This window comes from Cherax quadricarinatus, chromosome 87 (genome assembly GCF_038502225.1).
Source record: "Cherax quadricarinatus isolate ZL_2023a chromosome 87, ASM3850222v1, whole genome shotgun sequence".
Lineage (NCBI taxonomy): Eukaryota > Metazoa > Arthropoda > Malacostraca > Decapoda > Parastacidae > Cherax > Cherax quadricarinatus.
The window spans coordinates 1644244-1660293 of NC_091378.1; the positions used below are offsets into that span (position 1 = coordinate 1644244).

Consider the following 16050-nt stretch of genomic DNA (forward strand, 5'->3'; position numbering starts at 1 on the left):
TATATATATATATATATATATATATATATATATATATATATATATATATATATCGTGGAATCAGTGTAGTGGCCAGAGTACCGTGTATATAAGAATAAAACGTTCGGATTATTAACTCGGAAGGTTAAGTTCCTTCTCAGTTCCTGATCAGCCGGGTTGTGGTGCATACGCTAATTTACGGGAACTAACAGACTAATCAAAAACGCCTGCAACCAGGTGTGGTCTGGGACCGAGCCGCAGCGACTCTGGAAGTGACAACGGGTAACGTACACGTTTAGTAAGCCAGGATAACCCAATAAAGTCATGTTATCAGACGTGTTTCCATTGTTCTTTACTCTTGTTCCCCAGGATGCGACCCACACCAATTGACTAACACCCAGGTACCTACTTACTGCTAGGTGAACAGGGACAGCAGGTGTAAGGTGACTAACACCCAGGTACCTACTTACTGCTAGGTGAACAGGGATAGCAGGTGTAAGGTGACTAACACCCAGGTACCTACTTACTGTTAGGTGAACAAGGACAGCAGGTGTAAGGTGACTAACATCCAAGTACTTACTTACTGCTAGGTGAACATGGACAGCAGGTGTAAGGTGACTAACACCCAGGTACCTACTTACTGCTAGGTGAACAGGGACAGCAGGTGTAAGGTGACTAACACCCAGGTACCTACTTACTGCTAGGTGAACAGGGACAACAGGTGTAATAAAACATTCCCAACGTTCTCAGCAGACAGGGTGATCGAACCCTGGTCCCTCAGAGTGTTAGCTGTAGCCGCTACCAACCGAACCTACTGAGACGCGAGAAGGACATGACAGGGAAAAGAGGGAGACCTCTTCCCTCCCACTCGACTAAACATCTGTGAACCAGCTGATCCTCTGTGAACCAGCTGATCATCTGTGAACCAGCTGATCATCTGTGAACCAACTGATCCTCTGTGAACCAGCTGATCCTCTGTGAACCAGCTGATCCTCTGTGAACCAACTGATCCTCTGTGAATCAGCTGATCCTCTGTGAACCAGCTGATCCTCCGGGAACAAGCTGATCATCTGTGAACCAGCTGATCATCTGTGAACCAGCTGATACTCTGTGAGCCAGCTGATAACTGAACCAAAAAGGCTAATCAATCTGTGAACTAACGATCCTCTTGTAGCTACTTTATTAATGGTGAACCAAGTCCTGATCATCTATGCCAAAGCTGATTCATCGTCCAGCTTGATCCTCTATGAACCAGCTGATCCTCTGAACCAGCTGATCCTCTGTGAGCCAGCTGATACTCTGTGAACCAGCTGATCATCTGTGAACCAGCTGATCCTCTGTGAGCCAGCTGATACTCTGTGAACCAGCTAATCATCTGTGAACCATGATCTGACAGCTGATCCTCTGGTGAGCCAGTTGATACGATCCAGCCCCTGGATCACGAACCAGCTGATCCTCTAAATATCAGCTGGGATACTCGAACAGCTAATCATTCCTTGAACCAGTTAAACATCTGAACTCTCCTGGCCATTGAGAAGAAAAAGGCACAATACTATGACCTTTTAATGGTCAAGTTCAGACGAAACCCGTTATCCGTAAGTCTCTCCTCAAAACGTCCGTAGGATCGACCTGGTAGCGCACTGGCTTCACCACTCGAGGTCCTTGTTCGATCCCCGGGTACGAGTAAATATCAGGGCGCCTTCTAAAACCCTGTTGGGTCCAATGTTCGCAAAACCGAAAATGGACCTAAGGTTTAGTCGGGAAACTGGGGTCGCATCCTGGGAACAAAAGTGACCTAATTTGCGGGAAATGCTCTGCGTAACAAGGGGCTTTCTATATAGTTGTATGTCATTGATGTCAGCTAGGGTCTGTATAAGTTGCATCATTTATGTCAATAAATATTCTTATTTGCGGGTTTTATTGTATGTTTCAAAAGGTGACTCAATTTCACCTGCACGAAGATTTAAAATCAGGTCCATCTTTTTGAAACACCCTGTATATTTCCTGGTCTTCTCTGGCGACAAGTTATACGACGGGATTTAAACGCTAATTGAAACTTAAGATTTCATGCCGAGTGACACATTAGCCCCAGGCTAGGGATGCCTAGCTAGACACCAGACACACACTTGGCCAATTAGACAGTTAGTCAGCTTAACACTTGCACTGTATCTCCCCCAGCACCCAAAGGTATATACACGGTGAAGTATATATATGTCAGTATAAATATATATATATATATATATATATATATATATATATATATATATATATATATATATATATATATATATATATATATATATATTAAGTATTAATGTATTAAGTATGATTGGTGGTGTACAGGTGAGGTTGCCTTAGTGACCTTCGTGCAGTCCATAGGTGCGGTTCACACGTGCAGTGCATAGGTGCGATGCATAGGTGAAGTCCGTAGGCTTTAAACCTAACAAAACAACCCATGTAACTATTGATAATAATAATCAAAACAATAACAGCGTGATTTATTATTATTATTATTATTATTGCTGCTGCTAATGTTACTGTGTCATCAGTATTACGTAATACCGTTGACAATTGTTGTTATTATTATAAAGCGTAAGCCACAAGGGTCATACAGAGTCTGGGAATGAGATAGTCTGGTTTCATACGAGGAATGGAAGGATAGCTCTAATTGCTAGGATGAAAAGCCATCGGGTAGCGCCCACCGTGAAGGGTCATTGATATGGATGACCCTCTGACCTGTGTTCCTTGCTGCCTGACGCACACCCGAGGCTGGATCAATACCTGAGTCCTGCTGCACCTCTCCCTCACCCCTCTACCTGCTATCCCTCACCCCTCTCCCTGCTCACCTGTCAATCCTCTTGCCACTCAATATCTCCCCTTGGTCTCCTAGAGATGGTAATTCCCATATGACAGAAACTCCAGATCTGCTGGAAAGAAATCTCTTAATTTTTGAGATGTTGACAATATCCCCAGGTCTCCCAGCTCAGGCTGACACGTTTCATCACCTCATGTCTGAAACAGCCTCTGTGAGTATATGACAGGGTAAACACTGCTACTACCAACAATTGTGTAGTGTACTTACAGAATTCCTAGCAACATTATAAGGAGGCTTCCTGGCCAAGAACGCTTAAACTGACATACTGTAAGGCTTACTACACATAGCCGAGTACTGATTGCATTATACAACACAAGTAATACTGTTGACACTAGTTAGGTATCCGCAGTGTAACTTTTATACACAAATAACCTGCACATAGGAGAGAGAAGCTTATGACGACCTGTCGGTCCGACTTGAACCATTAACTAGTCACACTAACACGCGAAGGTGAGGGAGCCAGTATATTTAAGAGACGGGGATAGGGACGGGACAAAGAGATGAAGAAAGAAGTGGAGTAGTAACTATTATAGAAAATAAGGTAGTCGTAACCACAAGTTTGTGTTCCCACAATGTAACTATCATATAGAAGTGGGAAGTCGCACACACTGCGAGTGTATCCAACTTTGCTTTTAAAATATTCTTGGCTTACCCTGGCTGTCTGTCTCTGTCTAGTCTATATAATATTTGTAAACGAGGCTGCCCAGCTTTTGAGGAATTTGTGGCTGAGTGGTCTAGAGCCTTACTTGAGGAAACCTTGCCAGTCTCCCTGTAGTAGGTTCGAGTCCTGCTGACTGCGAACTTTCTCTGTATATACCCGCTTGTTTCCGCGTGGTGCACTGATTATATATATATATATATATATATATATATATATATATATATATATATATATATACCTGTCTTATTTCTACTGACTTGTTGTATATCATTGCTAAGGGGATGCACAGTTCTACTTTTCGCAAAAAACAAAGAACAAGTAGGTTGCTTAGGACCTCTCGCTTTCTCCTCTGTTGCTGAAATGAGGGGTCTCAGCCCCCTAGCTCCTGCCTCCTGTTGGAGGAAAATTTCTCCACACCTTACCTTTTTTTCAATGCCGTTGCTGCATAATATTTTGAGCTTCCATTACAAAAATTATCCATACTTTTCAAAACGTCTAAACATTTTTAATCAGAAATCCCACCAAACTTTCTCTGTCCTTATTATGTGATATTCTTAAGGGAACATTCCATCTGTTATCCCATTCTCGTAAGCACCGTCTCCACTATGAATACTGTATCTGGCTCTCCTGTAATTATCATTAAAGAAAACAGGCCTTCATACAGTGTAACTGCCATATAACGTAACAGTACATAGCGGATGCTCCCACCGTGTAACTATCATATAAAGTAGCCACACACTGAGGTTGTATCCAAGGTAGTTATATCAACTTACCTGTCAATGCTGCTGCTGCTTTTCCTGGTGCCTCGCCTCTCCACCCCTCGCCCATTTCCTCCACTCGGGCGTGGCCGAGGGCGTGGCTAGAACACTGACTGTAGGCGTGGTTATATGACTGTTCCTGAGAGTGGCTAGGCGACTGACTTCGGACGTGGATAGATTGACTCTGGACGTGGACAGAAGGATGACTTTGGTCGTAGATAGAAGGATGGCTCTGGACGTAGATAGAAGACTGGCTTTGGACCTGTATAGGTTGGCTTTCGACCTGGATAGGTTGGCTTTGGACGTGGATTTTAAACTGTTCATAAGTATGGCCAGGAAAGGGGCTCGGGGAATCCACGCCCACACACGCGGCTGAGTACTTGGGACAGAGGCTCGGCGCCCCCACGCCCACGAACGCCCCTGGAAAAAGACAAAATGCAATTACATTAATGCAGGCGCTAGTGTTACAAGGAATACAAGAGTCGCCATCTGTTTTTATTATGAAAGGTTGACACCGCCGTTAGTGTTACCTGGGGAGAGTGATGTAAGTAAACAGTGTGAGAGAGAGAGAGAGAGAGAGAGAGAGAGAGAGAGAGAGAGAGAGAGGAACAGATTGACGGAAAAAGAAACAGAGACAGATATAAATAACAGACAGATACAGAAATAAACAGAGGGAGAGAGTCTAGTACCAGTACTTTAAAAAGGTACTGGTTAACAAGCACTTTTAACTGACGACAAAAAGTGACCATGGGATGATATGAACTGGCCACTATCACTGCCAGTTAACTGGCCACTATCACTGCCAGTTAACTGGCCACTATCACTGCCAGTTAACTGGCCACTATCACTGCCAGTTAACTGGCCACTATCACTGCCAGTTAACTGGACACTTACACTGCCAGTTAACTGGCCACTATCACTGCCAGTTAACTGGCCACTATCACTGCCAGTTAACTGGACACTTACACTGCCAGTTAACTGGACACTTACACTGCCAGTTAACTGGCCACTATCACTGCCAGTTAACTGGACACTTACACTGCCAGTTAACTGGCCACTATCACTGCCAGTTAACTGGCCACTATCACTGCCAGTTAACTGGCCACTATCACTGCCAGTTAACTGCCAGTTAACTGGCCACTATCACTGCCAGTTAACTGGCCACTATCACTGCCAGTTAACTGGCCACTATCACTGCCAGTTAACTGGACACTTACACTGCCAGTTAACTGGCCACTATCACTGCCAGTTAACTGGCCACTATCACTGCCAGTTAACTGGCCACTATCACTGCCAGTTAACTGGCCACTATCACTGCCAGTTAACTGGCCACTATCACTGCCAGTTAACTGGCCACTATCACTGCCAGTTAACTGGCCACTATCACTGCCAGTTAACTGGCCACTATCACTGCCAGTTAACTGGCCACTATCACTGCCAGTTAACTGGCCACTATCACTGCCAGTTAACTGGCCACTATCACTGCCAGTTAACTGGCCACTATCACTGCCAGTTAACTGGCCACTATCACTGCCAGTTAACTGACCACTATCACTGCCAGTTAACTGGCCACTAACACTGCCAGCTAACTGGCCACTATCACTGCCAGTTAACTGGCCACTATCACTGCCAGTTAACAGTTATCACCAATAATTTACTTTTATTCTCCACAAAACCTTCATCAAAAAGCATCAAAACAGTTTAAATTCCATTAGCCACAATTAGCACACTACGGACGTAATTTGTAACAATTAGCACACCACGTACGTAATTTGTAACAATTAGCACACCACGTACGTAATTTGTAACAATTAGCACACCACGGACGTAATTTGTAACAATTAGCACACCACGGACGTAATTTGTAACAATTAGCACACCACGTACGTAATTTGTAACAATTAGCACACCACGGACGTAATTTGTAACAATTAGCACACCACGTACGTAATTTGTAACAATTAGCACACCACGGACGTAATTTGTAACAATTAGCACACCACGGACGTAATTTGTAACAATTAGCACACCACGTACGTAATTTGTAACAATTAGCACACCACGGACGTAATTTGTAACAATTAGCACACCACGGACGTAATTTGTAACAATTAGCACACCACGGACGTAATTTGTAACAATTAGCACACCACGGACGTAATTTGTAACAATTAGCACACCACGTACGTAATTTGTAACAATTAGCACACCACGGACGTAATTTGTAACAATTAGCACACCACGGACGTAATTTGTAACAATTAGCACACCACGGACGTAATTTGTAAGAATTAGCACACCACGGACGTAATTTGTAACAATTAGCACCCCACGTACGTAATTTGTAACAATTAGCACACCACGGACGTAATTTGTAACAATTAGCACACCACGGACGTAATTTGTAACAATTAGCACACCACGTACGTAATTTGTAACAATTAGCACACCACGGACGTAATTTGTAACAATTAGCACACCACGGACGTAATTTGTAACAATTAGCACACCACGGACGTAATTTGTAAGAATTAGCACACCACGGACGTAATTTGTAACAATTAGCACCCCACGTACGTAATTTGTAACAATTAGCACACCACGGACGTAATTTGTAACAATTAGCACCCCACGTACGTAATTTGTAACAATTAGCACACCACGTACGTAATTTGTAACAATTAGCACCCCACGTACGTAATTTGTAACAATTAGCACACCACGTACGTAATTTGTAACAATTAGCACACCACGTACGTAATTTGTAACAATTAGCACCCCACGTACGTAATTTGTAACAATTAGCACCCCACGTACGTAATTTGTAACAATTAGCACCCCACGTATGTAATTTGTAACAATTAGCACCCCACGTACGTAATTTGTAACAATTAGCACCCCACGTACATAATTTGTAACAATTAGCCCCCCACGTACGTAATTTGTAACAATTAGCACCCCACGTACGTAATTTGTAACAATTAGCACCCTACGTACGTAATTTGTAACAATTAGCCCCCCACGTACGTAATTTGTAACAATTAGCACACCACGGACGTAATTTGTAACAATTAGCACACCACGTACGTAATTTGTAACAATTAGCACCCCACGTACGTAATTTGTAACAATTAGCACACCACGTACGTAATTTGTAGCAATTAGCACACTACGTACGTAATTTGTAGCAATTAGCACACCACGTACGTAATTTGTAACAATTAGCACACCACGGACGTAATTTGTAACAATTAGCACCCCACGTACGTAATTTGTAACAATTAGCCCCCCACGTACGTAATTTGTAACAATTAGCACCCCACGTACGTAATTTGTAACAATTAGCACACCACGTACGTAATTTGTAGCAATTAGCACACCACGTACGTAATTTGTAGCAATTAGCACACCACGTACGTAATTTGTAACAATTAGCACACCACGGACGTAATTTGTAACAATTAGCACCCCACGTACGTAATTTGTAACAATTAGCCCCCCACGTACGTAATTTGTAACAATTAGCACCCCACGTACGTAATTTGTAACAATTAGCACACCACGTACGTAATTTGTAACAATTAGCACCCCACGTACGTAATTTGTAACAATTAGCACCCCACGTACGTAATTTGTAACAATTAGCACCCCACGTACGTAATTTGTAACAATTAGCACACCACGTACGTAATTTGTAACAATTAGCACACCACGTACGTAATTTGTAACAATTAGCACACCACGTACGTAATTTGTAACAATTAGCACCCCACGTACGTAATTTGTAACAATTAGCACCCCACGTACGTAATTTGTAACAATTAGCACCCCACGTACGTAATTTGTAACAATTAGCACACCACGTACGTAATTTGTAACAATTAGCACACCACGTACGTAATTTGTAACAATTAGCACACCACGTACGTAATTTGTAACAATTAGCACACCACGTACGTAATTTGTAACAATTAGCACCCCACGTACGTAATTTGTAACAATTAGCACCCCACGTACGTAATTTGTAACAATTAGCACACCACGGACGTAATTTATAACAATTAGCACCCCACGTACGTAATTTGTAACAATTAGCACACCACGTACGTAATTTGTAACAATTAGCACACCACGTACGTAATTTGCAACAATCATCACTGTGTGGCGAAACGTTTCCTCAATAAAGATACCCAAAAGTTGCACATGTGTCTAATTTATCAACTTGTCAGTTCTCTGAACCATTCATCTACACAACAATTAGCACACCACGCACATAACTGCTTCTAAATCATTAGCCATATCACACTCAGTGGGGGACCTATATTTTTGGGGCCCTGCAGCTTGAACTGTTATGGAGGCCCCCTTCGCAACCCCTTTTCATACAGGAGAGACAAAAATTTTAAGCAATGTGGACTAAAGTGGCTTCTGGGGCCCCTCCGGGTTCAGGGGCCCTCAAGCTTAAGCTTCATTAGATTCACAGATCTGTCCCTGGTTACATACCATAAACAAAATAGTCACAGACCAATTAAATATCTGCAAGAGTGGCGGGGATAGTATCCGAAAAAATCTGGGCAGTAAAGGTTGTTTAATGGAGTTTAAAGGTTGTCCAGTACACAAAGGCCATTAAAGCTGAAAGTAGGTAAAGATCGCTTAATGGGGTTGGATGGAAAGTACTTCCTCACATGTGATATCCAAAAATGTGGGAAGTCTCCTTAGAAAGTTTTATGACACTTCCCACATCACCTTCCAGGAAACCCGTACGAGGATATACACAAACTGAGAGGTATATATCCCTCAGTGTATATACGCTGAGAGTTTGTTTTAATCTCTGTTTCAGGGGTGGAAGTATTCTTCTCTGGAGGTGCAAATATTACATGCAGCTTCGATGACCCTCGAGCAGTCGATAGGCTTGAAACCCCCATTAACTAACTACCTCCATACGTACGTAGGAACAGGTAAAATACAAAAAAAAAAAAAAAAAAAAAAAAACACTTGTGTACAGACCAAAACATTTACCAAGGAAACATTTCGCCCAGAGTAGCTTCTTCGGTCGTAATATAGAGGAGAAACGAGGTATGTGTGTAGTATACCAACTACACCGTGATATAATAATAATAATAATTATTATTATTACTATTATTATTATAATTATAATAATGAACAGGTTGATGGATATAAGAGGAAATAGAGGCGAGTCTTGTAACACTTGTACTCAACATTTAAGGAGATTTTAACATCATGGTAGCGCGAGTTAGCGATTACATAACGAGCACCTAATGAGGCCGTTAGGTGAGTGCTTACACCTAAACACAGGTGAGCTCTGCCTCCTGCTCATCCTCCTCCTCAGAGCCAAAGAGATATAACACACGTCAAATGATACTGATGAAACAACAAGAAAATGACAAAAATAACTAAACACAACAAACACAATAACATTTCTGTCGTGATGTGAACCAAACACCTTCACTGTGTGTGACCTCTGACCTCATGACCTATTAAGTTCAGGTCACCACCAGTGCCGCAGGTACACACAGCAGCCAGGCACAGTGCCGCAGGTACACACAGCAGCCAGGCACAGTGCAGCAGGTACACACAGCAGCCAAGCACAGTGCAGCAGGCACACACAGCAGCCAGGCACAGTGCCGCAGGTACACACAGCAGTCAGGCACGGTGCCGCATTTACACACAGCAGCCAGGCACAGTGCAGCAGGCACACAGCAGCCAGGCACAGTGCCGGAGGCACACACGGCAGCCAAGCACAGTGCCACAGGTACACACAGCAGCCAGGCACAGTGCCACAGGTACACACAGCAGCCAGGCACAGTGCCGCAGGTATACACAGCAGCCAGGCACAGTGCAGCAGGTACACACAGCAGCCAGGCACAGTGCCGCAGGCACACACAGCAGCCAGGCACAGTGCAGCAGGTACACACAGCAGCCAGGCACAGTGGCGCAGGTACACACAGCAGCCAGGCACAGTGCCGCAGGTACACACAGCAGCCAGGCACAGTGGCGCAGGTACACACAGCAGCCAGGCACAGTGCCGCAGGTACACACAGCAGCCAGGCACAGTGCCGCAGGTACACACAGCAGCCAGGCACAGTGGCGCAGGTACACACAGCAGCCAGGCACAGTGGCGCAGGTACACACAGCAGCCAAGCACAGTGGCGCAGGTACACACAGCAGCCAGGCACAGTGCCGCAGATACACACAGCAGTCAGGCACAGTGCCGCATGTACACAGCAGCCAGGCACAGTGCCGCAAGCACACAGCAGCCAGGCACAGTGCCGCAGGCACACTCGGCAGCCAGGCACAGTGCCGCAGGTACACACAGCAGCCAGGCACAGTGCCGCATTTACACACAGCAGCCAGGCACAGTGCCGCATTTACACACAGCAGCCAGGCACAGTGCCGCATTTACACACAGCAGCCAGGCACAGTGCAGCAGGCACACAGCAGCCAGGCACAGTGCCGCAGGTATACACAGCAGCCAGGCACAGTGCCGCATTTACACACAGCAGCCAGGCACAGTGCAGCAGGCACACAGCAGCCAGGCACAGTGCCGCAGGTACACACAGCAGCCAGGCACAGTGCCGCAGGTACACACAGCAGCCAGGCACGGTGCAGCATTTACACACAGCAGCCAGGCCCAGTGCCGCATTTACACACAGCAGCCAGGCACAGTGCAGCAGGCACACAGCAGCCAGGCACAGTGCCGCAGGTATACACAGCAGCCAGGCACAGTGCCGCATTTACACACAGCAGCCAGGCACAGTGCAGCAGGCACACAGCAGCCAGGCACAGTGCCGCAGGTACACACAGCAGCCAAGCACAGTGCCGCAGATACACACAGCAGCCAGGCACAGTGCCGCATGTACACACAGTAGCCAGGCACAGTGCCGCAGGCACACACAGCAGCCAGGCACAGTGCAGCAGGTACACACAGCAGCCAAGCACAGTGCAGCAGGCACACACAGCAGCCAGGCACAGTGCCGCAGGTACACACAGCAGTCAGGCACGGTGCCGCATTTACACACAGCAGCCAGGCACAGTGCAGCAGGCACACAACAGTCAGGCACGGTGCCGCATTTACACACAGCAGCCAGGCACAGTGCAGCAGGCACACAGCAGCCAGGCACAGTGCCGGAGGCACACACGGCAGCCAAGCACAGTGCCACAGGTACACACAGCAGCCAGGCACAGTGCCACAGGTACACACAGCAGCCTGGCACAGTGCCGCAGGTATACACAGCAGCCAGGCACAGTGCAGCAGGTACACACAGCAGCCAGGCACAGTGCCGTAGGCACACACAACAGCCAGGCACAGTGCAGCAGGTACACACAGCAGCCAGGCACAGTGGCGCAGGTACACACAGCAGCCAGGCACAGTGGCGCAGGTACACACAGCAGCCAGGCACAGTGGCGCAGGTACACACAGCAGCCAGGCACAGTGCCGCAGGTACACACAGCAGCCAGGCACAGTGCCACAGGTACACACAGCAGCCAGGCACAGTGGCGCAGTTACACACAGCAGCCAGGCACAGTGGCGCAGGTACACACAGCAGCCAAGCACAGTGGCGCAGGTACACACAGCAGCCAGGCACAGTGTCGCAGATACACACAGCAGTCAGGCACAGTGCCGCATGTACACAGCAGCCAGGCACAGTGCCGCAAGCACACAGCAGCCAGGCACAGTGCCGCAGGCACACTCGGCAGCCAGGCACAGTGCCGCAGGTACACACAGCAGCCAGGCACAGTGCCGCATTTACACACAGCAGCCAGGCACAGTGCAGCTGGTACACACAGCAGCCAGGCACAGTGCAGCAGGTACACACAGCAGCCAGGCACAGTGCCGCAGGCACACACAGCAGCCAGGCACAGTGCCGCAGGTACACAGCAGCCAGGCACAGTGCCGGAGGCACACACAGCAGCCAGGCACAGTGCCGCAGGTACACACAGCAGCCAGGCACGGTGCCGCATTTACACACAGCAGCCAGGCACAGTGCCGCATTTACACACAGCAGCCAGGCACAGTGCAGCAGGCACACAGCAGCCAGGCACAGTGCCGCAGGTATACACAGCAGCCAGGCACAGTGCCGCATTTACACACAGCAGCCAGGCACAGTGCAGCAGGCACACAGCAGCCAGGCACAGTGCCGCAGGTACACACAGCAGCCAGGCACAGTGCAGCAGGTACACACAGCAGCCAGGCACAGTGCCGGAGACACACACGGCAGCCAAGCACAGTGCCCTAGGTACACACAGCAGCCAGGCACAGTGCCGCAGGTACACACAGCAGCCAGGCACGGTGCCGCATTTACACACAGCAGCCAGGCACAGTGCCGCATTTACACACAGCAGCCAGGCACAGTGCAGCAGGCACACAGCAGCCAGGCACAGTGCCGCAGGTATACACAGCAGCCAGGCACAGTGCCGCATTTACACACAGCAGCCAGGCACAGTGCAGCAGGCACACAGCAGCCAGGCACAGTGCCGCAGGTACACACAGCAGCCAGGCACAGTGCAGCAGGTACACACAGCAGCCAGGCACAGTGCCGGAGACACACACGGCAGCCAAGCACAGTGCCCTAGGTACACACAGCAGCCAGGCACAGTGCCGCAGGTACACACAGCAGCCAGGCACAGTGCCGCAGGCATACACAGCAGCCAGGCACAGTGCCACAGGTACACACAGCAGCCAGGCACAGTGCCGCAGGTACAACAGCCAGGCACAGTGCCGCAGGTACACACAGCAGCCAGGTACAGTGCCGCAGGTACACACAGCAGCCAGGCACAGTGCCGTAGGCACACACACCGGCCAGGCACAACGCCGCAGGAATACACAGCAGCCAGGCACAGTGCCGCAGGTACCAGACCAGGCCTCCCGGCCACATAAATTATCCTAATATAGTATCGGCCTATGTATGGTACATTCAGGGGGTTTCTTGATCCAAGGAATTGAAGCTGCCCTCCAGTTCCTTGAATCAAACTTGATTACCCATCATTTCGTGGGTGAGGACTGGCGTGTAGGGGCGTGAGGGGCAGTAATCCTAGGGGATTAGCGGGGCGCGTGTTGGGTTGCCCACATCCCAGGCGGTGGGTGTCACACCACCACCCACTGTTATGGGAGAACCCATGCGGGTAACACGCTCAAGTCCATGCTAACACAAAGATCCATGCACCTATGAACACACGGAGTAATAACAGAGAAGGTTCGAGGAGGCAAAGAGTGATTGTCAAGAAGAGACGTCAAAACAATAAAGAGTAACTAACGGAGTTCCTCAAGGATCAGTATTAGGACCGGTGTAAGTAAAGGGCACAATACCGTGACTGGTGCAATACACAGATAACTGTCCTCCTCTCGTATGTATACTGGTTCCCTTTCCTTCGTGTGTTAGTGTGACTAGTCAATGGTCCAAGTTGGACCGAAACGTCATCATAAGCTTCTTTCTCCTATGTGCGGGTTAAATGTGTAAATTTATTTAGGTACAGATGAACATAAGTACAATTATCATATATAGCAACATATATGTAAATGTCAGCATAGTTGCTGATCCTCCTTTACATGTGTTGCATGTATAGAATAGTTAAGTATCATAGTACCATCCATGTGTTTATATAGAAGATCCCTTAGGCCTGTGACTGTATGACGTCACGGGATGCAGTGAGTCGCTCTGCCTCGCTCTCACTCGGCATACCTGGAGTTTACCTGGAGAGAGTTCCGGGGGTCAACGCCCCCGCGGCCCGGTCTGTGACCAGGCAGTAACACGGCAGGCTGGGCCCATCCCTTCCTTACCACAGTCTGACAATATATATCGTTACCATCCAACAAGGTGTTTACCTTCAACCCTCTTATCTCCTTACCGAAACCCTACGACATAAATGACCTAGGATAATCCAAAAAAGTCAAAGTGACTTATTTCCACTAAGGTCCAATGCTGTTTCTGGTTTATGTGAATAGCCTAACAGATGGGACAGTTATTTATAACCTTGTTTACTGATGATGAAAAAAGTGGTGAGAATAAACAGATGAGGACAAGGGAAACATCCGAAGGGCCTTGGACAAACTGCAAGAGGTAAATAGTTGCCTGACTTTAACCCTCAGTAAATGCAAAGTTATGAATACTGGGAAATGAACAAGAAGACCAGGAATGGGGTATAGACTAGGGGAGGGGGTAGAGGCTGCAGACTTCACCCAGAGAAAGATGTAGGGGTGAGCACAGTGCCCAGTATATCGCCAGAAGTTCACATCAAACCCAATAACCTCTGCAGCCAATGTTCGTCAGGCAAACTTTAGAGTAGCCTTCAGGAATCTCAATAGTCATTCTCAGCGAGAAACAGAAACTTGCGGCTGTACACTAACAGTTACACTCAAGGAAGGGGAAGTCGCAGATCTAGAGAATGTACAGAGAACCTTTACTGCACATATAAGTTCAGTCAGGCATCTTAACTCCCTGGACCGCAGGCGAGAGAGATACATCATAATCTACACCTGAAAAATCCTAGAGGGACTGGTCCTAAATCTGCACAGAGAAATTACTCCCTATGAAAGCAAAAAACTAGGCAGATGGTGCAACATATAGTACCTCTTCTTAAAGCTATGTATGGATCCTGCCTCTATTATTGTATGTGTGTGTTATCTAACAAAAACACATATCAGACCATGTATGCATCTATGTGCACATGATAATGATGATGATGACAGTAACAGTGGTCACAATACAAACAGTCAGAGACATTTCTTAACGTTGTCTAACTGGATCTCAGCCACACTTGCATAAATGGCTTTTACAGGCTCCTAAATACATGTTTACCCTGCTACCGTTCAAACAGGGTCAAAGCAAGGCTTATAAGCAAGGCCAGGCATCAACAGTGTAAGCAGGGGCAAACCTGAGGAGCAATTAGTAGGTGCGGGCGTAAGAAGCATAAGCAGGGGGCAAACATGAACAACAACCAGCAGGTGCGAGTGTTAGAAGCAGAAGCAGGGTCAAACATGAACAAATTAAATAGGTATAAAATGTAAATAGTGAGCATGGAAGACATGAACACAGGGGTCATGAGTCATGGACATCAGATGGAAAAGTATAGATCAAAGACGAGTGAGGAAAGAAGTGAGGAACGTAGAAAGGGAGACAGAGAAGGGATGATAGAGAGGGGTAAGGGGAAGGGACGCGCGTAGGAATAGGAGTCAGAGGGAATGAGGATTATTTTGTGTGGAAAATGACACTGCTGGAGTGAGTTTTCTGGAATGAGTTTTCAGGGGTGAGTTTTCTGGAGTGAGTTTTCTGAAGCGAGTTTTCTGGAGTGAGTTTTCTGGAATGAGTTTTCTGAAGTGAGTTTTCTGGAGTGAGTTTTCTGGAGTGAGTTTTCTGGAGTGAGTTTTCTGGAGTGAGTTTTCTGGAGTGAGTTTTCTGGAGTGAGTTTTCTGGAGTGAGTTTTCTGGAGTGAGTTTTCTGGAGTGAGTTTTCTGGAGTGAGTTTTCTGAAGTGAGTTTTCTGGAGTGAGTTTTCTGGAATGAGTTTTCTGGAGTGAGTTTTCTGAAGTGAGTTTTCTGGAGTGAGTTTTCTGGAGTGAGTTTTCTGAAGTGAGTTTTCTGGAGTGAGTTTTCTGGAATGAGTTTTCAGGAGTGAGTTTTCAGGAGTGAGTTTTCTGGAATGAGTTTTCTGGAATGAGTTTTCTGAAGTGAGTTTTCTGGAATGAGTTTTCAGGAGTGAGTTTTCTGGAATGAGTTTTCTGAAGTGAGTTTTCTGAAGTGAGTTTTCTGGAATGAGTTTTCT

At 46.9% G+C, this 16050-nt stretch overlaps 1 protein-coding gene across 4 annotated transcripts in view; it reads right to left on the reverse strand.

Moving 5' to 3' along the window:
* LOC128703789 (uncharacterized) overlaps positions 1-16050 on the reverse strand; it is a 662970-nt gene that overhangs the window by 494945 nt on the left and 151975 nt on the right. For all 4 annotated transcript variants that reach the window (XM_070103721.1, XM_070103724.1, XM_070103723.1 and 1 more), the window contains exon 3: positions 4289-4693. In XM_070103721.1, the coding sequence (XP_069959822.1) occupies positions 4289-4693 (405 nt within the window). The remainder of the gene's footprint in view (positions 1-4288; positions 4694-16050) is intronic.